Source organism: Globicephala melas, chromosome 20 (genome assembly GCF_963455315.2).
Source record: "Globicephala melas chromosome 20, mGloMel1.2, whole genome shotgun sequence".
NCBI lineage: Eukaryota > Metazoa > Chordata > Mammalia > Artiodactyla > Delphinidae > Globicephala > Globicephala melas.
The window spans coordinates 6168564-6194049 of record NC_083333.1 but is presented as its reverse complement, the minus strand read 5'-3'; the positions used below and the strand labels follow the sequence as shown (position 1 = coordinate 6194049).

Genomic DNA, 25486 nt, shown 5'->3' with positions numbered 1-25486 from the left:
AAAATCTTAAAATTTGTATGAAGACATAAAAGACCCCAAATAGGGGCTTCTCTGGTGGTGCAGTGGTTGAGAGTCTGCCTGCTGATGTAGGGGACACGGGTTCGTGCCCCGGTCCAGGAGGATCCCACATGCCGTGGAGTGGCTGGGCCCGTGAGCCATGGCCGCTGAGCCTGCGTGTCCAGAGCCTGTGCTCCGCAACGGGAGAGGCCACAGCGGTGAGAGGCCCACGTACCGCAAAAAAAAAAAAAAAAAGACCCCAAATAGCCAAAGCAGTCTTGAGGGAAAAAAATGGAGCTGGAGGAATCAGACTCCTTGACTTCAGATTATACTACAAAGCTACAGTAATCAAGACAATATGGTACTGACACAAAAACAGAAACATAGATCAATGGAACAAGATAGAAACAAGCCCAGAGGTAAACCCACGCACCTATGGTCAACTAATCTATGACAAAGGAGGCAAGGATATACAATGGAGAAAAGACAGTCTCTTCAATAAGTGGTGCTGGGAAAACTGGACAGCTACGTGTAAAAGAATGAAATTAGGACACTCCCTAACACCATAAACTCAAAGTGGATTAGAGACCTAAATGCAAGACCGGACACTATAAAACTCTTAGAGGAAAACATAGCAAGAACACTCTCTGACATAAATCACAGCAAGATCTTTTCTGATCCACCTCCTAGAGTAATGGAAATAAAAACAAAAATAAACAAATGGGACCTAATGAAACTTAAAAGCTTTTGCACAGCAAAGGAAACCATAAACAAGATGAAAATACAACCCTCAGAATGGGAGAAAATATTTGCAAACGAATCAACCGACAAAGGATTAATCTCCAAAATATATAAACAGCTCATGCAGCTCAATATTAAAAAAACAAACAACCCAATCCAAAAATGGGCAGAAGACCTAAATACACATTTCTCTAAAGAAGACATACAGATGGCCAAGAAGCACGTGAAAAGCTGCTCAACATCACTAATTATTAGAGAAATGCAAATCAAAACTACAATGAGGGGCTTCCCTGGTGGTTCAGTGGTTGAGGGTCTGCCTGCCGATGCAGGGGACACGGGTTCATGCCCCGGTCTGGGAGGATCCCACATGCCGCGGAGCGGCTGGGTCCATGAGCCATGGCCGCTGAGCCTGCGCGTCCGGAGCCTGTGCTCTGCAATGGGAGAGGCTGCAACAGTGAGAGGCCTGCGTACCGCAAAAAAATAAAAAAATAAAAAAACTACAATGAGGTATCGCCTCACACCAGTTAGAACGGGCATCATCAGAAAATCTACAAACAACAAATGCTGGAGAGGGTGTGGAGAAAAAGGAACCCTCTTGAACTGTTGGTGGGAATGTAAACTGATACAGCCATTATGGAGAACAGTATGGAGGTTCCTTAAAAAACTAAAAATAGAATTACCATATGACCCAGCAATCCCACTACTGGGCATATACTCAGAGAAAACCACAATTCAAAAAGACACATGCACCCCAATATTCATTACAGCACTACTTACAATAGCCAGGTCATGGAAGCAACCTAAATGCCCATCGACAGATGAATGGGTAAAGAAGATGTTGTACATATATACAATGGAATATTACTCAGCCATAAAAAGGAGCGAAATTGGGTCATTTGTTGAGACGTGGATGGATCTAGAAACTGTCATACAGAGTGAAGTAAGTCTGAAAGAGAAAAACAAATATTGTATATTAACACATATATGTAGAACCTAGAAAAATGATACAGACGAACCGGTTTGCAGGGCAGAAATTGAGACACAGATGTAGAGAACAAACATATGGACACCAAGGGGGGAAAGCCGTGGGAGGGTGGGGATGGTGGTGTGCTGAATTGGGAGAGTAGGATTGGCATGTATACACTGATGTGTATAAAATTGATGACTAATAAGAACCTGCTGTATAATAAATAAATAAATAAATAAATAAAAATGTTATCTTCAAATTACTAATTCTTGAAAGTGTAAAGCAAGGATTCTCAGTCAGTTGAGAGCCTCAAAGGGATAAAACTTTCCCCTGCCATGCCTGTCTTAGCACAGCTTATATACTACACTTGGGTTGCCAGTGGTAAGTAATATTTTTCCAGCATTATTTAAGTTGTGTGGAATCTTCCAGTGTTTCAGCTGCTATGAAAATCAGACTCCCCTCAGACTTGCCCTATCACAATTCTCAGGCTGTCAGATTATCAAGCACAGCCTTCTAACTTGAGCATGACAACTCTCAGTGAGGTTTGCTACAATTTTTGCACAAGGTCAGGCTTTCTTGGAACAATTACATCCTTGTTAGTAATACCTGGCCCCACCCAGTAACTTAAGTACACAGAAAAACTTGGATCTTAAGAAGATGCCTTTCCCAATTACTCTCTTCTCTAAGAATCCACAAAGAGAAACAGACTTTGAACCCAATGTACCTTATTTACTTGGCCCTACTGTCATAAAGTGTTCAAATTCAAGTATTATAAAGATGGTAACAGGAAAAGGATTCAGGGTTCCCAGACGGAGGAACGATTGGCCAAGGAAGTCAGCTTTCAGAGCTCAGTGGGTAAGCGGTAAGACTTTGTCTTGTATAGAAAGTAAAGGGTCATGAAAATTAAAAACAAATCAAGTGAGAGAAATTCATTTTGAAAAGTTGTTGTCTTAATGGGGTGGAAGAGAAAGGGAGACAGCAATCATCCTCCTTAATAGGGTAGGGTGAGGTCTGCTAAGAAGCTCACACTCTCACCGTTTACTCAGCATCTACAGTGGATAGTGCTTGAGAAAACTCTATTAATGACCAAATTCTGAAATCATCACTGTTAACAGTGCAGTATTGGAAATCTTACTGACAAAATTTTTAAATTATAAAAGAATCAATATTATTTCTAATAGCATCTTACTGAAAGATTGATGAAGACATGCCAGCCAGAAAGAGTGAGCCTGGCAGGAATGAAACTTGCTCCTGGCAGGACAGGCCTGGCATGGGGAGGAGCAGAGCCAGCCCCCAAAAGTCATAGGTATGTTCCAGCTCTTGAAGTTTTATATTTGTGTTAAGAGGACAAAACTCCAAGTTGCTGAGGTCTTTGGAGTGGACAGGGACAGGAAGGGATTAACAGCAGTTTCTTTAAGGGAGATAATGTTTACCTAGGCAGCAGCATGGTGAAGAACATTGCTTTAGGAGTCCTGGGTTAGAATCGTCACCCTGACATTTACAGATCATGTAATTTGACATTTGGTCAAATTATATAATCTCTCAAAACCTTTAGAAATGACCTCAAGAAGCTTGTTAGGGGCTTAACTGGGATTGAAATAATGTATGTAAAGTGTTTAGCACACTGCCTGTTGCTTAGAAAACATTCCATATGTGTTTCTATTGTATTTATAGTGATACTCCTAAAAGGAAGTAAGAAGTACATGTTTCTCCCAGATGGAAGCAGGGAATATCTTTGGGAGAGAGATGGCAGCAGGAAAAGCGCAGAAGAAGGGAGAAAAGAGGCCTTTGTTATTTATTCTTTTTAGCCTATACTGGGTCAAGGGGGAAGAGTGTTATGAGGGGTGGAGGGAAGGGGGAAAGCAGAGATTAATGTGGTTTAAAGCTTGAGGCTGGGACTTCACTGGTGGTCCAGTGGTAAAGAATCTGCCTTACAATGCAGGGAACGCGGGTTCAGTCCTTGGTCAGGGGACTAAAATCCCACATGCCATGGGGCAACTAAGCTTGCGCGCCACAACTAGAGAGAAGCCCACGCACCACAACAAAGATCCCGTGTGCTGCAACTAAGACCCGACACAGCCAAAAATAAATTAAATAAATAAATAGTAAATAAATCTTTAAAAAAAGACTAGAGGCCATGTTCGAATTGAGTCTTTTCTAAGGTACAAACCATTTGAATCTATGTGATTTGGAACAGTTTCAAAAACCCTCTATTAGCAGAGAGCAACTTTATGAAAAATGACCCAAGGGAGGCTTTCAAGACAAGAATTACTTTGTTCAGCAGAGGCTATCTGAGCAGAAAGGAAATTTCACTTTTCTTACTGCTAAAATGACATTCTATCAATGTCTCTAGGGAAGGCTGGTTTCACCTTCCCCGGGGCTGCTCTGTAGCTACCCTCTGTTTTATGGCCTATTTCCTTGTGGTTTCGTTTTTTTGCTGTCTTTTAAAAAACCCCTAATACGGGCTTCCCTGGTGGCGCAGTGGTTGAGAGTCCGCCTGCCGATGCAGGGGACACGAGTTCGTGCCCCGGTCCGGAAAGATCCCACATGCCGCGAAGTGGCTGGGCCCGTGAGCCATGGCCGCTGAGCCTGCGCGTCCGGAGCCTGTGCTCTGCAACGGGAGAGGCCGCAACAGTGCGAGGCCCGCGTATCGCAAAAAAAAACAAAACAAAACAGAAACCTAATACTAGAAGTACTTTGAACTTAGTAGTCAGAACAAGATTGTTTAATTAAAAACTAGAAATAGTACCATTATAACTGGGATGACTCATCTGGGACTTTATTTTAAATATATAATAGACAAGAGGAGGTTCATAAGCTCAGTGTAGACCAAAGTGCAGAAACAAATGCACTCTTTTTCCCCCAGCAGATCAGACTTAAATTCATTAAACATGGCATGGAAGACCAGCAGCCTAATGCAAATGTACAGATTTCTTCTCTTAGTGATTTTATTTCTGCCACATGAGATGACAAGTAAGTTAATACTTTTGGGCTTCTTTTTAAATAAAGAAAATTTCAGATTATAAAATGATTGGGGGCTTTGGGAAATACAGAATCCAAACTGGAATGATTACACAGTTGGTATGGCTCAGAGTACAGAAGTCAGATAAAACAGTGAAAAATTAAGTGGAAAAATATTTTTATGGTTCTGATATTATAAGACAGGGTTGAAGTATTTTATTCTCTCCAGAGCCACAGCCAGAATTTTCCTACATTTTAATGCATTTCATTACTAATCATACCTAAAATAAACCTCTGCTCTTTATCTGAGCGTACAACATACACGAAAATCTTTTCTATGTTTGCTCCCCACCCCAACCTGGAAATACCTTTTTCCTTCTTGATTCAAAAAGTGATAAGCAGTCACTGTAATATAAGTTAGGAAATATATAAAAGAATAAAGAAAAGTAAAAATCCCCCCAAATCCCATCATCAAGAGATAACCACTCAATGTTTTGATGTATATTCTTCCAGGTTTTAAAAAAATGCTAGGCAGCAATCACCAGTAGTTCATGCTTTTTACAGGAAAAGTTAACGCATTTACAGAATATATTAACAAATGATACACAGGGGCAAGTTTGTGGCAGCTAAAGTCATTTTTTAGCTTTGTTACTTGCTTCTAAATGAGGAAAGTACAAACTGAAATTTAGGTATGTTACAATGGATTTCTAAAAATCAGAGGTAAAAATTAACTGCTATATATCCTGATCATCCACCCCACAACAACAGCTTTACCACACAAACCACAGATGTTTAAACATCTTATTGTACTACACTGTCAGTATAACAGCGAAACATCAGATATACAAAACCAAATTTGTCTATAATCCCATCATCTAATCAAAAATGTTTTCAAAGTAGCTTTTGCCCATATGCATATTCAATTTTGATATATTTATAGGAATTGTTAGAGACGTACTTTACATTCTGCCTATTCACCTAATATTATGTCTTAAATATTTTTCCATTTTGCTCTTTCTTTCTCCTTTGTATTTCCCCACTCCCATCCCCTTACTATGCTATTTCCAAGCACTTGAAATAAACAATTTAGATCTGGTAACTATTTCTCCACCGTTTTCTCTATTTTTATCCATCCTAGTCAATATATAGATAGGATTTTCCCAAGACTTGTCCATATATATATATGTATACATATATATATATGTATATGTGTGTGCATGTGTGTGTGTGTGTGTTTGTGTGTATAGATGGGGTAATTCCATACATATTGTTTTCTAACCCAGTGGTTCTCAAACTTCTCTGCATACTAGAATCACCTGGGAGCTTTTTAAAAACCCCAGTGCCCAGGTTACACTAATATTAATTAGTCAGAACGTCTGGGGGTGGGAGCCAGGCATGAGTACATTTTTGAAGATCCCCAGATGATTCCAATGTGCAGCAAAATTTGGTAACCCTCATTTTTTAACCTTTTCCTTTTTTAAATTAATAATCCTTTTTCGATCTTTTCCTTGTAAAATCGCATAGCTCAATATGACTATTTTTAATCATTGCAGAGCATTTCATTGTACCGATGTAACATATTTAACCAATTCTCTAATTATGGTCATTTAGATTGTTCACTCTATCTTAATAGTTTCTTCCTGCACTCCCAGGTTCTGTTTTAACTGTGAATGGTAAAACTGAAAACTACATTCTGGACACTGAGCCTGGCCTCGAAGAATCTCTGAACTGTGCTGTTCAAAACCATACCAGAGAAGAAGAACTTCTCTGGTACCGCGAAGATGGGAGAGTGGATTTGAAATCTGGAAACAAAATCAACTCAAGCTCTGTCTGTGTCACTTCCATCAGTGAAAATGACAACGGCATCACCTTTACCTGCAAGCTGAGGAGGAATCAGTCGACATCCATCTCAGTGGTGCTGAATGTCATTTGTGAGTGAGGGGAAAGAAACTGCTAGTTAGTCTGTGTTGTGTGTACTACACTAAGTGGTAGATGAAATCTGGGTCTAAAGAGTATGTGTATTTTAACATTTGCTTGATACTGCCCAATTGCCCTATTTATGATCCCACAACATTGCATGAGGGTGCCTGTTTCCCACACCCTCATGAGCCTGAGTATCCTCAAGCGCTAAGAATCTGCCAGCCTGACTTGAAATTTTATTTTCATTTTCTAAATCAGGAATGAGGGTGTTCACCTTTTCGTAAATGCATTAGCTTTTCACGGTTCTTGTCTGCAAAATGCTTGCTCATGTCCTTTACCCATTTTTCTATTAGGTTATTTGCCTTTTTCTTATTGATTTGTATAAGCGCTTTGTACATTAAGGAAATTAGCCTTTTGTCATTTTGAATGATAAGTATTTCGTCTATTTATTTTATTTTTATTTTTAATTTTTTAATTTTTTTTTATTTTTTTGCGGTACGCGGGCCTTTCACTGTTGTGGCCTCTCCCGTCGCAGAGCACAGGCTCCGGACGCACAGCCTCAGTGGCCATGGCTCACGGGCCCATCCGCTCCGCAGCATGTGGGATCTTCCCGGACCGGGGCACGAACCCGTGTCCCCTGCATCGGCAGGTGGACTCTCAACCACTGCGCCACCAGGGAAGCCCCTCGTCTATTTATTTTTGACATTTTAAAATAGTTCTTTTTTTTTTTTGCCATATTGAAATTTTAAATGTTTGTGTATTTAAAATTACCAATCTTTTCTTTCTTAAACGTTTTTCTAGCTTTTGTGTTCTACTTAGAAAGATATTCATTGGCAATCTTTTAACATCACCTTAAACCCTCAAAGGTGAAGCTCTTTGATATTTGGGTTCCAGGTACTGGTAAGCCATTGGTGGAACTATCTGAGGTTAGTCATCCTTCGAATGAGTCTACGGAGGTGATCACGTAGGTGGTTTGGGTGGAAAACTGGTTCTACGTGAGGGGGGTGTGGATAGTGTGGTGAGGGGTGATGTGAGTAAGGGTGATAATATGGTGTGGTCTGGTAGAAAGAGCTCTGGACTTGGAACCTAGTAATAAAATGTCAAAGCCATTTGATCCCATGAGCTCAGCAAACTTTTCTGTGAAAAATTGATGCCATTGTTCCTGAGATAAAAGGGTGGGGAAAATGCCAAGGAATCCAGTACTGGAATCTGCTGGCATCCTGCAGCTTGGGCTTCCAGAGTGAATCACTTACATGTTTCTGGGCAAAGGAGCTTTGCTTTTTATTTCCTATGAATTGATAAAATGTGATTTTTAACAAGCTATCTCTTGGCAACTTTGTTAGAATCCAAGACTATCAGCATACCTTGGAGCTTTTGTAATCGTTATAAAATGACAGACAAGAAAACTGAGGCCCAGAATGAAGGCTCTAATTATCACATCTGGAGCTGAGAACAGAAAACAAATCCCCAGGCTCCTAATCTAGTGCTCTTCCCACTGTAACCTTCTTAAGAGAGACGCAGTAGAAATGCCGATAATATGATTCAGTGGCTTAAAAAAATGATTTTCAGTTTCCCAGCCTGATTCCACATTTAATATTATCATCGTTGCACATATATAGAAAAAAAACCAATTGGTCAGTGATTCATAGTGACAATAACTGACACAAACTCATCAATCAATAAATTAAGATAAGGTCATAAAGTGACAAGAATATCATGTACAATCTTGAGTATTATGGATTATTGTTATAAATGGCAGACCAAGAACTCAATGGAAACTTGATAATACACTATTTGAGGAGGGTGTGCAGAAACTTCTTTTATAATGTTGTTGCTGAAAGTATAAATTGAGACCACCTCTTTCGCAATATCTATCAAAATTTAAAGTGCACCTACCCTATGACCCAGCGTTTCTGCTTTGAGATGTTAACCTTAGAGAAATACGTGCACATATGCATAAAGACACATAAACAAGGATTTTTTTGGACTTTTCCTTTTAGATTTTATTTAAATATTTGCTAAACATCTGGTCACATTTTTCTCCTTGTTTTTGCTTTTAGTCTTTAGATTATAGTCACTACACAGGGTTCTGTCCTGAGCCCATACTTTTTTTTACAAGGATGTTTATTGAAGCACTGTTTAGCATTTTAAAATGAAAATAACCTGATGCCCATCAAAATAAAATAATTAAAGAGTCAGATATTACACTATAGCACTCTAAAAGCAATGAGCTGGAATTCTGTGGTTCAACATGAATATATCTCAAAGCGTGCAATTGTTGAGAGAGTGAAGTCTTTTATGTAAACACTTCTCACCCTCCTAGAACAATACAATATATTTCTTATGGGAATATCATATGTATTTTTAAAATACTATTTAAAAAAAAAAGATCTGCAAGTATTTACATCAAACTCATAGCACTGGGTGTCTCTGGGGAGTCAGGAAGTGACCAGGATGGAGTCAAGGAGGACCTTAACTTTATCTGCAATGTACTAACACTTTTAAAAGGGAATGCTCATGTAGAGCCGATATGCTTAAAAATTAATTTTAAATAGTTAAATAAAAAGGAACAACTATCTGAATACCATATAACATTCTTGTTGGACATGAATACAGAATTCAAACACATTCCAAAGAGCAATAAAATGTCATTCTTCTGAGAGAGCTATTAATAGCACAGCCTACTCAGGGTCTAATTATTCAGCGTGCAGATTATACAAGCTCCTTTTTTCCCTCCTTCTCTGCGTCTATCTCTTTCCCACTGCCCACTTTTCATGCATTTTATTGCTCTTCTGTACCTTGGCCAAAAAAATGCAAGGAGCATGGAGAAGAGGGGAGAGTCAGTTCAGCCATTTCTCCCCCTAGATGTTGGAAAGCCCTGGTGGTAGTAAGGGTTGGAATCATTTGGTGAAGATAAATGTGTTTGACAATCTATGGGTCTACAGATGTCCTTATCATGACGGGAATAAGAAGTTGCTCACACAGAAGGTTGAGAGGGACTCAAGGTTATGTCACCTTCCATGGATGCCAGAGTTGCCACGACTGGAGTGCCTTCTGATAGAAGGACATTATTTCTAGAAGATCATTGAGGAAATGCAAATATGCGTTGGTAAATCTCTGGCCAGGACAAGTATGGTTATTGTTCCGTGTGTTACAAATTGTCTACTTAATACAGATTCATTATTATATACATTTGTTTCATGGTTTGTCTTCCCCACCACATTAAAAGTGCTATTACGTTTGAAACTGGATGTATGTTATTTACCATTGTACCCCTGGTTCCTAGCCCAGTGCTTGCCATACAGTAGGTACTCAATAAATTTTTGTCAAATAAATGAATGACTACATGAGATAGACTGAAGGGACATCTTGAACACTGGCAATAAACTACTGCTTATCTGCTAATTAAACTTAAATGCTTGCGTCTTGCAGTTCCTCCTCTCCTAAGTGGAAACGACTTCCAAACAGCTGAGGAAGGCAGTGATGTGAAGTTGGTTTGCAATGTGAAATCCAACCCCCAGCCTCAAATGATGTGGTACAAAAACAGTGGCTTCTTGAATTTAGAGAAAAACCATCACCAAATCCAACAGACAAGTGAGTATCTTCAACTGTCAATCACCAAAGTCAAGAAATCTGACAATGGAACCTACAGCTGTATTGCAAATTCACTTATAGAAACGAAGACCAAGGACTTTCACCTTATTGTCAAAGGTAACTCTATTGTTTATTTACTGAAATATAGTTGATTTACCATATTATGTTAGTTTCAGATGTACAGCATAGTGACTTAATATTTTTATAGATTATACTCCCTTTCACATTATTACAAAACAATGGCTATATTTCCCAGTGTTGTACAATATATCCTTGTTGCTTACACACAGAGTTTGTATCTCATAGTCCTATAGCCCTATCTTGCCCCTCTCTCCTTCCCTCTCCTCACTGGTATCCACTAGTTTGTTTTCTATATCTGTGAGTCTGTTTCTGTTTTGTTTTATACATTCATTTATTTTTTTCCCACATATAAGTGATAACATACAGTATTTGTCTTTCTCTGTCAAATCGACAGAGAGCGTAATACTTTTGCGGTCCATCCACAAAGGTAACTCTTTTTTTTTTTTTTTTTTACTTTTTTTTTTTTTTTTGCGGTACGCGGGCCTCTCACTGCTGTGGCCTCTCCCGTTGCGTAGCACAGGCTCCGGACGCGCAGGCTCAGCGGCCATGGCTCACGGGCCCAGCCGCTCCGCGCCATGTGGGATCTTCCCACACCGGGGCACGAACCCGCGTCCCCTGCATCGGCAGGCGGACTCTCAACCACTGCGCCACCAGGGAAGCCCGGTAACTCTTTTTTTAAGTAATATCTAGCATAGTACAAAACTCAGAGAGATGCTCAGTAAATATTTTTTGTGACAACTAATGATGATGACAATTATGATTAGTAGCTAGGATTTTCTTTGGAGAATTATCTCGATCCAAGGAATTCTAGTTGTTTCTTTTAGGGGAATTATTCCCATTCCATATAGGATACTGCTTTTTGAGCAAAGGTCCTTTTCTAGAATCAAGTAGTAGAAGACAGTTCTGTTTGGCTTTTATGGAGGAGTATTTCCATGAATTTTCCTAGGCAACAAGGTTTGTAGGAACTGGACTTTTTTTTTTTTATTTGCCTGTGTTGCGTCTTCATTGCTGCGCACGGGCTTTCTCTAGTTGCGGCGAGCGGGGGCTACTCTTCGTTGCGGTGCGTGGGCTTCTCATTGCGGTGGCTTCTCTTGTTGTGGAGCACAGGCCCTAGGCGTGCAGGCTTCAGTAGTTGTGGCACACGGACTCAGTAGTTGTGGCTTGCAGGCTCTAGAGCGCAGGCTCGGTAGTCGTGGCACACGGGCTTGGTTGCTCCTCGGCATGTGGGATCTTCCCGGACTAGGGTTGGAACCCATGTTCCCTGCATGGGCAGGCGGATTCTTAACCACTGCGCCACCAGGGAAATCCAGAACTGGACTTTTGAGTTAACAGCTTAGTGACAAACGGAAGAGAAGTCATAAACACATAGAGGAAAAATATACTGACTAGATAAGAAAATAGATCTATAAAATCACTCCTAACTCTGAAATTGTAACCTATAGGCTAATCAGAAAAGTGAGTGAGGGAGAATGGGGGAAACAGCTTCTTTCTCTTGGCTTCATACTTCTTCTACCCAGGTTTATGATCTCTGCAATAACAAGGAACAAAAGAAGCTCCACGTGTCTTTCCCTCCTCTTATTTCTCACTCATACAGAAAGAGGAAGGCGAGATACCTGGAGAGGCAGATGCAGATAATGCTCACGCACACATTTCCTGGTCTGGGGCCAGGATGCTAGAAGCAGCCGAACAAGCTGAGGCTCCCACATCTTGTTAGAACATCACTCACTTTGTCATTTGCCTCTCTGTGCCACTCATTGCCTTTCTTGCCAGTCCTCAGGAAGCCAATTGAACCCCAGCCAGAAGCGTTGGACATGTGACCATAGGGCTTCTTATTACTGTACCAATAGAGTGGCTGGTGGGTAGGAAGGGCTGCCAGTTGAATGCCCATCACTGTGATTACTGGTGCTTTCAGTAATTTCTCCTGCAGAACAGTGACAGTATGCCCAGGGGCTACTTGCTTTAAAAACCAAACCCACGGGCTTCCCTGGTGGCGCAGTGGTTGAGAGTCCGCCTGCTGATGCAGGGGACACGGGTTCGTGCCCCGGTCCGGGAGGATCCCACATGCTGCGGAGTGGCTGGGCCCGTGTGCCGTGGCCGCTGAGCCTGCGCGTCCAGAGCCTGTGCTCCGCAACGCGAGAGGCCACAAGAGTGAGAGCCCCGTGTACCGCAAAAAAAAAAAAAAAAAAGAAAAGAAAAACAAACAAAAAACCCCACCAAACCCACAAACTCTTGGTTAAGAAGGAATCATAATTGCTCTATGTCACATTAAACATACAGCTTGTGTGGCAAGCAGGATGCCAGCTTGGCAAATTAGCTTTCATGGGCAGAATCATGTTTGGGGTTGAGCTCTTCCAAACCAACTGGTTTTTCTCATTTCTTCCTGCGTTATTACTTGCCTGGCTATTGGCTGCCTTAGGAGCATAAGCACTCCGATGCTGGTGCTCAGGCTAAATGCCAGGTTTGCCATGAGCTCTCCCAGCTTCACCGCTCAGTGGGGTAGTTTATAAATGAGGCTGTGCAAAGTGAGAAATGACATCACGGATCTTTTCTTGAGCACAAGATTTTAGCCACGTGTTGAGATTATTTTACCGTAATGAATATGGGCTGGGTTGGGTTGGGGGGAAATACCAGATCTGGTTATAAATAAGAGAGTAAAGGGAAGAGATGCAGTTACACTTTCCAAACTCACTTTCAACAGAAACTTGGAATCCAAAGTGAGCCAGTGGGTCAGGCAGTTTATTTCAGTTTGTTTATGGACTGAAAGCTGTCACGTGTGGCTTCATTTTATTCAGCTTGGTAAAAATATTCTGATCTGTGACTGAGTTCTGATTTTTTCCCCCAACTGTACCACCTTTGCCTCTCCTTCATTTTGACATCTTTCCTTGGCACTATAAGTTCATGGGGTTCCCAGTAAGATGCCCTTTGGTGTGTCCCAGGGCTGGCTATTACAGAGTCAGGGTTTACAAGAAGTCCCAGGGACTTTCCTGGTGGTCCAGTGGCTAAGACTCTGTGCTGCCAATGCAGGGGGCCCGGGTTCAATCCCTGGTCGGGGAACTAGATCCCACATGCTGCAACTAAAGATCCCACATGCCGCAACTAAGACCCAGTGCAGCCAAATAAATAAATATTTTTAAAAAAAAAAAAAAAAGAAAGAAATCCCATTGAGAAGAGCTTCTCCAGAGGGTTGGTGTCACCCACACCGTCATGAGAATAATTTTTAGCAACAGCCAAAAGAGAGCAAAAGTAAAGGATGCTTAATCTACTCCCTAAAATTATCCTGAGCCGGACACATAATGGAGAAGACAACAGTTGAAAGGTAAATAGTGTGTCATACAATTATGGAGGGATAAACCCCATGTCATAATCTTGAGGCATATAGGGCTTGGGCTTTGAAATTAGATTAATCAAAAGTCTTCTCTTCCCCTTCTCTCTTCCTTTCACCCTTCATATACTATCTCGTAACACTTTGTCCTTTACAACACTATCTCAATCTGCAGCAGTTTTTTTTTTTTAATGTCAGTCTCTCCCACTAGAATATGAGCTCCTCAGACACAGGAGCCTTCCATGCCTGTCCTATTTTTTCAGGGCTAAGAACAGCACCTAACACACAGTAGTCATTTAGCAAAAATCTATTGATTTCATTCACTCTACAAACTCAATTATACAATAAATAGCACACTCTTTATTTCCTATAAATTCCAAAAATTTTATCTTAGCCATGATTGGAGACCCTTTCCCTCCTAGGGTGGCATCAGAATCCAGGAGCTTAGACAGAGTCATTTAAATACCTTTGTTGACCTTAGCACTCTTACTTTTGTACGTTTCACCCCATATCAAATATATTAACATGAAGTATTAAGTATACTTTTTGGCTGTAAAAATTTGAAAGGGTATTTAAAACTTGCATACATTTTAAATTTTTCTATAAATAAGTTATTAATTTGGTTCTTAAGTTTTAAATGTTATTATTATTATTTAACAGTTCGGTGATAGTCGACACAAAGTTACATTTTATAGATGCTTAAACATTTATGCATTTTGATTAACTTTGCCACTTTATTTTCATATTTTGGAGCCAATACTTTTTTTTCCAGTCTCAAATATTTTCATAGGCTCTTGGAAAGCTTACAAGCACAGGGACTGCACCTATAGTACAAAATGGCTCTGAGCTTACCTGGTGTTCACAAAACAAGGGAATGGGCTTTCACTTCTAGGTGGCTGGTGTCTTCCTAGCCCAAATTAGAAGTAGACTCTCTGTTCTTCCATATCATTTAGGGAAAGATAAAAATCTTTGCCAAGATTGGGAAGGCTGATGCTTAGAGTTCTACTTTCCTAGGGGCAGGCACTAGGCAATCACCCTGTATAATGTCTTGTCACCTACCTGGGGCACAATCACAGCACAGCTACAAGGGTCCCACTGTTCCTCCCTCCTTAGTCCAGCAGCTTCCTCACCTTTTCTGTTCTTCCTCTTAAAACCTTCCTGCCTCTCTCTCTCCTTCGAGGATACCTCCCAACATCTTTCGGGCTTTTCAAATGTTAGGAAAAAGCATTGATTTCAGCTTACTTCTGCTTTCCGCATGGCAAAAATTATGGATCAAGCACAAAATGATCTGACTTTGGGGAGTTATTCATATTACAATAAATTATCCTTCCAAAGAGGAATGGATTCAAAGCCTGTCTCTGCCAGTTACTAGTTCTGTGACTTTGGACAAGTAAACTCAAAGCCCCTGGTTCCTCGCCTATAAAAAAGAATGACAATAAAATTCTTCAGGATTGTTTGGAGAATTTAATTAAGAGGAAAAATGTTAGGTGCAAGGCACCGTGGCTGGGACATACTAGAAGTACATAAATTAGAAGCATATAGATGTTAACTTTCTCGTTTCCTGTGTTTGCACTTCCAACAGATAAAGCTTCATCTGTACCAATAGAACCCATTATTGCTGCATGTATTGTGGTCTTTCTGACCTTGTTATTTGGACTGATTGCCAGAAGAAAAAGAATGATGAAGGTATCTAAGTATTCTAAGCTAAAAAGTCATCTAAACAAAAGCAGAGAACTGGCTATATAAGTGACTATAGAATTAGGAACCATGCTTGAACGATCTGGTCTCTCTCCCATGAGATCTAAAATGGAAGTTGCTTAAGGGAATAAAATTGTACATCTATTATGAGTACAGCTTTACGAAGAATAGAGTAGAAGAAGGATAGAAGTGCATATGGACAAGACCTGAATGAAAATAGCTGTGGTGTTAGAAGTAGGTGCTGATTTTTCTTCCTTTTAAATTTCTCTTTATTGTTGCTATGGTTCCTTTGGTACAATAAATAAATAAATATAGAGGCGCATCTGCTCTGGATTCAGAGATCTGTGTGAAAAAGACGGCACTTACTGCTCACCTCTTGAGTACAGCCACATGCCCTGGCTGTGGTGGGCTGGAGTTTGAATTGTTGAATGGTTAACCTTGCTGGTTAGCATGATGCAGAGGACCTGCATGCATAGGTTAATGCTATGCATTTGCCTCCACCAGTTAATCCAGTGCCAAAGGCAGGCAAATGTGGCAGAAAGCCTCTAAGGAAAGGCCAGTGTGGAATTACCTTTTCTTAGGTTAAATAAAAATGATTAATGTGGTCAAAGAAACAAGACCTCGACCAGTGCAGAGGTGGCTGTATTGCCAGCCACCTCTGTATTGGTATGTATTTTTCTACATAGACGATTAACAGACATTTGGGTTTCCGGTCCCTTGAGCCACCTTGATGCATTCAAAATGTTTATGCGTGGGCCTTAGCAAAACAGGCAAATTCATTGTCCTTGTCCTGTTTGCTTTTAGCTCTGCGTAAAGGATACAGATCTTCAAAGCAGAACAGCTCTGTAAGTACTCTGGGCTGGGGTCAACGATTTTCCATAAGCAGATGGGTAGCAGTCAGTGGTGTGCATCATAAAGCCCATCCTGGGCAAACTCCTCCTGAGATGGAAGGTGCTAGAAGGTGAAGTGGTTCAGAGGAGAATGGAGGGTGGAGGAGAATCTGCCTCCCCTTTAGAGGAAGACAGGTGAGGCTAGGTTGGAAGGTTGCTTGGAACTGACCACACCTTTGGTCTTGAGCCTACTCTTTAAGCAATTTCAGGCTAATTCTTGTGCAAACTGCCTTTTATCGCCACACAATGTAAATGTCTGAGAGAGCTTACCCTGGGGGAAGCCACTGCTGCATTCTCCTTCTCAACCAGGTCAGAAGCCACATTCCTCATCCTAAATACCGCCTCCTCTTTGGAGCTTCCTTTAGACTGTTGGCTCCAGCATACCTGAAGCGGGCAGTGGCTAAAAAGAACAGAGGCATACTTTCCAAGAGTATGAATTTTGTTGTGATTTTTTTTCTTAGTGTTATGATCACCTTTATAATTAATTTCTTGATTCATTTCAGATGAAAAAGCCAAGATGACATCTAATACGGCAAGAGTTTTGCATCAGGACCTCCTTGATTTATGTAGTCCCGTCTGTATTTATTGCTATTACTAAGTTCATTCCTGTCAAATTGTCAGAGGTTATGAAGAAGTGTTTCATTAAGCACTTAGAAGTAGTTATTATGACTAATTTAATATACTTGCAAGAACACTTTCAGGAAGAAAGCTGTAAAGATTGAAAGATAAGATTTTTAAAGTCTTCTCCTTGAAGGATATGTCAATTAATTGAAATTTGTCCTGAAAAGATTGGTAACCATTTACATTTAGTGTGTATTCTTCTAGGTAGGAGATTAACAGACATTTGGGTTTCACAAATCAGTACACTACCAAAAAAAACTGGGGGATGGGGGCAACATAGAGGGATCAATTTCTAAAGTTGCCAAGGAAACACATAAGTAATATCAATTATATCTACCTTCACTGTCATTTCAAAAAAGAAATGTTCTAGGACTAAAAAAGGAAGGATATAATCTCAGAATATAAAGTATTCCTTTAAATGGAAAAAATTCAGTATTATAAAAAACAACATATGTCCTTATTTTTCTCATCTTACCGTGGTTGACAGTCACAAACTTTGTGAGTTTTGTGTGGTGAGGAAGATGAAAACGGCAGGGGACAGGGGATAGCATGTTTGTTTCCTAGTATCCTTTGTTCTTTTTGCATAGTCATTTGCATAGATCCAGCGATATTATGAATCAGCCTGTACTCTTCTCATATACGTTAATTTAAAATTGCAGCTCTCTTATTATTTATCGCTGACTTTCCCCACTTCCATTCTTTCTTCATTTTTTTCCCTGTAAGAGTCTCTGCTTCAGTTTCCCACACAGCTGGGGTGGGTTATAGGGAGAGGCAGCCTTGGCCAGAAGCACCCTTGATTGTCTCTGCTGTGCTCTCACTCTATCTTAGAAAAAAAATTTTTTGTCTAATGTTGCAGGAGCTAAATGTGCCACAGTGAAAGAGAAAGAGAGAGAGCTGCTTGCTGTCAGACAGGTGGTTAAAATCCCTTTATTGCCTTAGAAGCAAAGAGAAGAAATGAGCAGAATGTATTAAATCTTAACAGTGTTTTGTTTCTAAGAAGAACAGACACATCCTCCTGTTAGGCTCCTCTTTGCTTCCTTGGAAACGTCAGCATGAAATGGAGAGAGAGACCATTAAAAACTGTGGTTCACAGATTTCTCTGTCTTCTTGGAGGCCCTAGTAGGTTTTGTGGGGAAGCCTTCAGATCATGTCCCTCATTCAGGATTTCTCAAATTAGAATTTGGAAGCCCTGTGAAAATGCTGTAAGGATAAGGTAGGAGGACTGTGAAAATCTGAAAGGTTAGACAATTAAGTAGAACCCTGGAAACGAGAAATTAAAAAACGGTGGGTTGGGATAGTTTAAAGTGGAAGAGGAAACAGAAAAACTTAACTTTTTTAATTGGACTTGGAATCAGGAGATCTGAGTTCCAGTCTTGGCTGTGTTACCTTGGGCAAGTGCTTTTCCCTCTCTTGGGCCTTTGGAAAATAAGGAGGTTGGATTAAGAGGAGGATTAAGATGCATTTTCATTTTAGCTTGAAAATTCTGTGATCCTAAAAAGATTCCCACATAGTTTAATGTCTAAAGGAGTTGGCAAGAAAGACTGAAAATGTAATACCTTTGCCCCGCCTAGCAGAGTTATGAATCAGCTTTGTTCTAGGACATATAAATATCCTTGAGAATTACAGGTCATCAGGAAAGAGTTTCTTCACCCTTGTTAAATACAATGACCTTGTACATTAGCACAGAGAAGGAACCTTAACTAGTTTTAACAGAGCACAGCAATATTATAAATAGTCATTGCCTCTCATTTTGCCTTACAGTTTTGAAACAGAGTCTGTACTAAAACTATGTCTATTATTTAAAATTAGAAGTTAGCCTAGAGCCTGTCTTAGAAAGATGTGAAATTCCAGGATTCAAAAGAAACCCCATATGTAAATCAACTATACTTCAATTAAAAAATAATAAAATTAAAAAAATAAAGACACCCCATAAACTTTCCCCAGTGTTTTCTCTACCTACTGTGAGGTACGGGGAATTCCAACATTCCCTCATCTGGTTTTGACCCTTTGGACTACAAATACCAGTGGAGAAGTGACAGAAAAATCCAGTTGCTCCCCTCTCAACCTTTTTATCAATAAGGACAATTTTCATAATTATTATTTTTCTCCTTCTTGGGCCCCATATTTTGAAAGAACTGGTCTATCAAACAAATTTTACTTATTAAATAAGAGTCATCTGTTTTCCCAATTTAAAAAACATTTATCAATAATACCTACTTGTCAGTCTAAGCTTCTTTTATGACAATACAATTACCCACTTGATGTAATTCCATTTAAAAGAAAATAAATCTCGTACTATAGTTAACCTGCGCAGTTTTTTAGAGGTTAACGATATAATCATTGCAATCAGGCTTTTTGCATCATTGAAAATAGCTTACAACTATTACCAAATAGTTCACCAACTTTACGCCTCTCATCACCATGATCATGACTACTTTCCTGAACCTATTAGCCAGGGGTCATAAAGTCAAATTCTTACAGGGGTCAAGCAGATCAATGAGTGAAGCAGGCTAGATGTACAACAATAGGGAGTGGTGGAGAATGTGGCAAATAGCACATCTATGTCTAAAAGGGGGCTGATAGTTACCACTGGGGACAGGTCTTCTGATTCTGTAAGAGAAGTCAGAAATCTGGATTTTTATGTGTAGTCCTCCTAATTTAAAAAAACTTAAAAAAAATCTTGTATATCTAGGAGTAGAAGAATCTTCTCACCCCAATATGTGTCATTCTCTGTTAGGTAAGTTAAAACCTGGTGTTGACTTGGGCTTTCATTGTTTCATGGAGATTTTTGTGAAACAGCTCTTGTAATTTTCACTCATAGTCTACTATTCCCCGAAGCTCAAGCATGATCACGATGAACCAAATCAGAGGACAGTTAGTTCTGCAGAAATACCTCAGAGATATTGCAGATACACTGCAATAAAGCAAACATCTCAAAAAAGTGGGTAACAAATTTTTTTGGTTTCCCGGTGCATATAAAAGTTAGGTTTACACTTCACTGTAGTCTATTAAATGTGCAATAGCATTATGTCTAAAAACGATGTACATACCTTAATTTAAATATACTTTATTGCCGGGACTTCCCTGGCAGTCCAGTGGTTACGACTCCGGGCTGCCAATGCAGGGGGTGCGCGTTCGATCCCTGGTCGGGGGACATAAAATTCCCACATGCTGCGGGGTGCAGCAGAGAAAAAAACCCAAAACTTTATTGCTGAAAAATGCTAACCATCATCTGAGGCCTCAGTGAGTTGTATGTAATCTTTTCTGCTGGTGAAGGGTCCTGCCTCAATGTTCTTGGCTGCTGACTGATCAGGGTGGTTGCTGCTGAAAGGTTGGGGCGGCTGTAGCCATCGCTTAAAATAAGGCAGTAATGAACAATGAAGTGTGCCACATCAATTGATTCTTTCTTTCACGAGTGACTTCTCCGTAGCAGGCAATGCTGTTTGATAGCATTTTACCTGCAGTAGAACTTCTTTCAAAATTGTAGTCAATCCTCTCAAACTCTGCCACTGCTTTATCAACTAAGTTTATGTAATGTTCTAAATCCTTTCTTGTCATTTCAACAATCTTCATAGCATCTTCACCAGGAGTAGATTCCATCTCAAGAAACCATTTTCTTTGCTCATCCATAAGGAGCAACTCCTCACCCATGAAAGTTTTATTATGAGATTGCAGCAATTCATCACATCTTCAGGCTCCACTTCTAATTCTAGTTCTCTTCCTATTTCCACCACATCTGCAGTTACTTTGTCCACTGAAGTCTTGATCCCCTCAGTCATCCATGAGGGTTGGAATCAACTTCTTCCAAATTCCCGTTAATGTTGATATTTTGACCTCTTCCCATGAATCATGAATGTTCTTAGTGGCATCTAGAATGGTGACTACTTTCCAGAAGGTTTTCAATTGACTTTGCCCAGATGCATCAGAGGAATTACTATCGATGGCAGCTATAGCCTTATGAAATGTATTCCTTAAATAATAAGGTTTGAAAGTTGAAATTACTCCTTGATCCATGGGCTGCAGAGTGGATGTTGTGTTAGCAGGCATGAAAACAGCATTAATCTCATTGTATATCTCCATTAGAGCTCTTGGTGACCAGGTGCATTGTCAATGAACATTGTCAATATTTTGAAAGGAATCTTTTCTTCTGAGCCATAGATCTCAACAGTGGGCTTCGAATATTCAGTAAACTATGTTGTAAACAGATGTGCTGACATCCAGGCTTTGTTGTTCCATTTATAGAGCACAGGTTTTCAACAGGTACCAAAAAACTGGAAAGCATTTCAGATAAGATGTTAATAGCGCAAAGATAGATACATGCCTCAGTGAGACAGATTGAGCCTTATACTAGCTAAATAATGAGAGCAATACGCTGTAGGACTGTTATTTTCTGAAGTAAAGTTTATCTGTTTCTCAATTTTATGTGTATAATACTCTCCTGGTGCTAGCTTTGACTGGCGAATTTTGAAATGTTGGCCCCAGTAATGATTGTGCTAGTTCATAATCTTTATTAGATTATGAGTATAATCCCCAAAAGTGTTAGAAATATTTCCAAGCAGTTTCTGATCTTTTGTTTTTTTGTTTTGTTTTCTTTTTTGTTTTTTGTGGTACGCGGGCCTCTCACTGTTGTGGCCTCTCCCTTCGCAGAGCACAGGCTCCGGACGCGCAGGCTCAGCGGCCATAGCTCACAGGCCCAGCCGCTCCGTGGCATGTGGGATCTTCCTGGACCGGGGCATGAACCCGTGTCCCCTGCATTGGCAGGCGGACTCTAAACCACTGCGCCACCAGGGAAGCCCCTATCTTGGTTTTTGACATGCCTTCCTCGTTAAGCTTAAAGTAAGAGATACGCGCATCTCCCTTCATTTGAATACTTCGAGGGCACTGTAGGGTTATTAATTGGCCTAATTTCAATACTGTTGTGTCTCGGGGAATAGGGAGGCCTGAGGAGAGAGAGAAACAGGGGAACAGCTTGGTCGATGGAGCAGTCAGAACACACTCAACACTTATCAACTGTTTGCTGTCTCATATGGGCACAGTTTGTGGCACCCCAAAACAATTACAAAAGTAACATCAAAGATCACTGATAACAGATCACCATAACAAATATAATAATAATGAAAAAGTTTGAAATATTGTGAGAATTACCAAAATGTGACACAGAGACACAAAGTGTGCAAATGCTGTTGGAAAAATGGCACCAATAGACTTGCTCGATGCAGGGTTGCCACAAGCCTTCAATTTGTAAAAATCGCAATATCTGTGACGCTCAATAAAGCGAAGGGCAATAAAACAAAGTATGCCTGCGCTGTGCTGAGGACTTTACCTGCATTACTTGATCCTGTGAACAACCCTACAAAGTAGTCATGATTGTCTCAACTTTGATGATGAGGACACTTGGGCTCAGAATGCTTAACTAAGTAATAGAGAGGGACTAAGCTGGAATTCATACCAAGCTGATCCAAAGCCTGGGACCTGGAGTAGGAGAGAAGCTATCACAGAAGGGGCAAAAGTTGAATAATAAAGACAAACCACCTCTCTCATAATTTCCTGTTGTTGCAACAACCCTAACAGGTAGGTGTTGGAATCCCCGTTCTACAGATGAGGAAACTGAGGATTAGAGAAACAAAACAACATGCTCAAACTCACACAACTAGCAGGAGGTGTAGTTGGGATTTGAACTCAAGGCAGTTTGACCCCACAGTCCATGCTCCTTCCTCTACATTGCAGTATCTTGGAGACTAAGGATTAGGATAAAGCTACCAGAAAGCGATTGAGAACATCTTACTGCTTTAGGAGTTTGGGGGTTGTAGCAGAGATATTCATCATTCACTGAATATCATTGTGCTCTTCACATTTCCCTGCTCGCTTGCCATTAACTAGCCCATGTGAATAGTTCTAGTCAAGGGGCTATGGATAGAATTAACGGTGTCACTTTCAGACAAAGCAAAGCAGAAGGGATGCATATTCTTTCACTTCTTCCTTCCTCTGACATGGCAACTGGGGAGAACATCTGTTAGTCTGGGATTTGAATAATGATGTAGAACAGAGCTACCTGCTCACATGTAAGTGAGAAGTAGATCCTTGTGTTAAACCACTATTCTTTAGGGTTAATTTGTTACTGTAGCATAACTTAGCCTATCCTGACTAACACAGGTATTTTCATTGGCATAATTCAAATACTCAGAAAACTTTCATTATAATAAGAATTCAGGGGAAAGTTTAATCTAGTTTAATGAAATACTGCTTAATTTCAAGGGCAAGTTCATAATAATCCCCATCCCTCCCACCAGGGACCCTGAGTCATATAAAATGCTGAATAACCTGCAGTAAAATCATAATTTTCCCTCGGAATAGACTTACATCTATTGACAACACATCTTTAAGGAAATAGGGCAGCAGTAGTGCAGCTAGAAAAAAATTAATTCATTTGTTTCATTTTATTAAAAAAGACAAATTATACTTAATCTCATGCCAGCAACTACAGAAAATAAAATCTATATGTTAATGACAAATTCCTTAACACTCATATAATCTTGTTTCAAGAGCCTATCTCTGAAACATCAAGGTTGTTGTATAGCAAACATCATGGGTAGTTTTTTTGTATGTAATACTAGAAAACATGAAGGACACTACTGTGAATTCTCAAAAACCTGTGCTCTCAGAGGATTGTGTACATATTAAGAAAAAATTGGAGATCTGGTGTTCCTGCCAACAGATTCCTAAAGTGTTGCTGTGGAAACTCATGAATTATTTGTCTTTATTTCTCTGGGCAATCTTGGTAGTAACAATAGTGTCAGCCTCTGTTTAAATTATAGGTATTAACAGCAATCTCTTACATTTTCATGTTACCTTATAGTTTATAAAACATTTTACACATGTCTTGTTTGATCCTCACAGTCACTCTGTGAGACAGGTAGTGATATCATTATTTATAATGATTTTGGCTCTAGGTGAGTACTACAATTGCTCTCGGTTTTGTACAGGACAATCATTCAGCCCTTTTGCCTTATGGGTAATCACTGTATGCCAGTAAGAATTGAGATAGGAGATGAGAAATTAAACTAACACATGTAATTTTTAGAACTTCTCAAAACTGAGTTCTCTGAGTTACCTGAAGTATAGTGACATCACATAGCAATAGTTATACTCCAATAAACACTTCCCTTATATTGTACTATGCTAAGCATCTTATGTATAACTTACTTAATCTTTATAACAATCACATAAGAAGGGTCCTATTTTTATCACACCCATTTTACAGGGGAGGAAAACTGAGGCACAGAGAATTTAAGTCACACGTCCTGGGTCACACAGTTTGTTAGTGGCTGAATAAGAATTGAGACCAAGGTTGTATGGTTCCTGGGTCTTTAACCATTAGACAAAATTGCCTCTTACATTAATGACTAACTTATATAGTACTTCCTACATGGCAGGAACAAACATATATAAACTCATTTAATCTCTATAAGCAACACATTTAACATTTGAATTCAAATCGAAATTAGATTTAGGAGATAGGGAGGAAAAAGAGGATGGGTAAAAAAGGAGGGGTGCGGAGAGAGAGAGACAGACAGACAGGAAGAACAACTTAAAAGTGCCTGCAATGAGACCTGCCATTCAACTGAAAGAACATGTGCCCTGAAGTGAGCATGAGATGAGGAGGAGAATCAGCTCCCCTGGCCAGTCCCAGTTAATTCCCTCATGGCTCTCAAAGTGTGAGCATCTCATGTGCTGAGGAAGAATCTAGTGCTCACAGATTTGTCAACTACTTCATTTGGTTCTCAACCGAAGAAACAGCAATCTCTTCCCATACTGGAATAGAAACCTGCCCTGCAGTGCTTATTAAGAGGAGGTGTTTGGGTCTCTGAAGTGATACTTTCCCAAAGAATTTCCAAGGATAGTGTTGACTATAGTCTATTTTTGCCTGACTTTGGAACTTTATCTCTGAGTAAGCTGCAACCCACTTGTATCACTGAACATGAGCCGGGTCAAAGGGAGTAGCTGGATTCCTATAGCTGTAACGCAACTCTGCTGCATATATTCAACATTGCTCATGGAAAAGTTTCAGCTACCAGATGTACATGAAGCTACCACATGTACGAACAGAAAAACAGGCCTCTCCTCCTGGCTCAGCCACTAAAGAGCTGCTCAGCTCAAGGGTGTCACATAATCTTTCAGAGACTCTGAACTAAGGGACTATACCAAAAGATAATCTCTAAGATCCTGCGAGTCCTCATATTATATGACTGACATTTAAAAAAATAATTTAATGGTAACAAAACTTAGGAAGCCTTACCTCCTTGTGCGTCATTCTGCAAACTGTATGTTCCTCTTGCAACAGATTCTCATCCCAAAACAGGTCATTTTTCACTCCAGCTGTCATTTGTAGGCAGTTTATAGGCAGCTCAAGGGCATCATTTAAAACACTGTACTAAAGAGGATATAGACTTTGGTGTCGATAAAGAATCATAGCCTTGAATTCCTGAATTTTATAGTTATGGTACTCATAAAAGTGTTTAATAACAAACTTGGCTCACTTGGAAATCACCAGTCTAAAGGACTTTGCCCCAATCTGACATGTGGATCATATTTGTTTTTAAGAAAATATTTAACGATTTATTAACAATTTCATATTTCTGCTTAAGATTTCTGCACAACCTCTTTCAATCACTCTAGATGTAGGCATAATGTGTT

At 39.9% G+C, this 25486-nt stretch overlaps 1 protein-coding gene and 1 long non-coding RNA gene across 2 annotated transcripts in view; one reads left to right on the top strand and one right to left on the bottom strand.

Moving 5' to 3' along the window:
- Positions 1 to 1262: 1262 nt before the first annotated feature.
- LOC115856022 (uncharacterized) overlaps positions 1263 to 25486 on the bottom strand; it is a 32023-nt gene continuing 7799 nt past the window's right edge. The window contains exons 2-4 of the long non-coding RNA XR_004040676.2: positions 25089 to 25223; positions 19843 to 21063; positions 1263 to 1684 (exon numbers count right to left, since the gene is read on the bottom strand). This is a non-coding gene — a long non-coding RNA (uncharacterized lncRNA). The remainder of the gene's footprint in view (positions 1685 to 19842; positions 21064 to 25088; positions 25224 to 25486) is intronic.
- Positions 4597 to 16130, top strand: TMIGD1 (transmembrane and immunoglobulin domain containing 1). The gene is made up of 5 exons (XM_030861914.2): positions 4597 to 4678; positions 6319 to 6597; positions 10019 to 10297; positions 15166 to 15269; positions 16086 to 16130. The coding sequence occupies exons 1-5, from the start codon at positions 4597 to 4599 to the stop codon at positions 16128 to 16130; spliced, it is 789 nt and encodes a 262-aa protein (XP_030717774.2).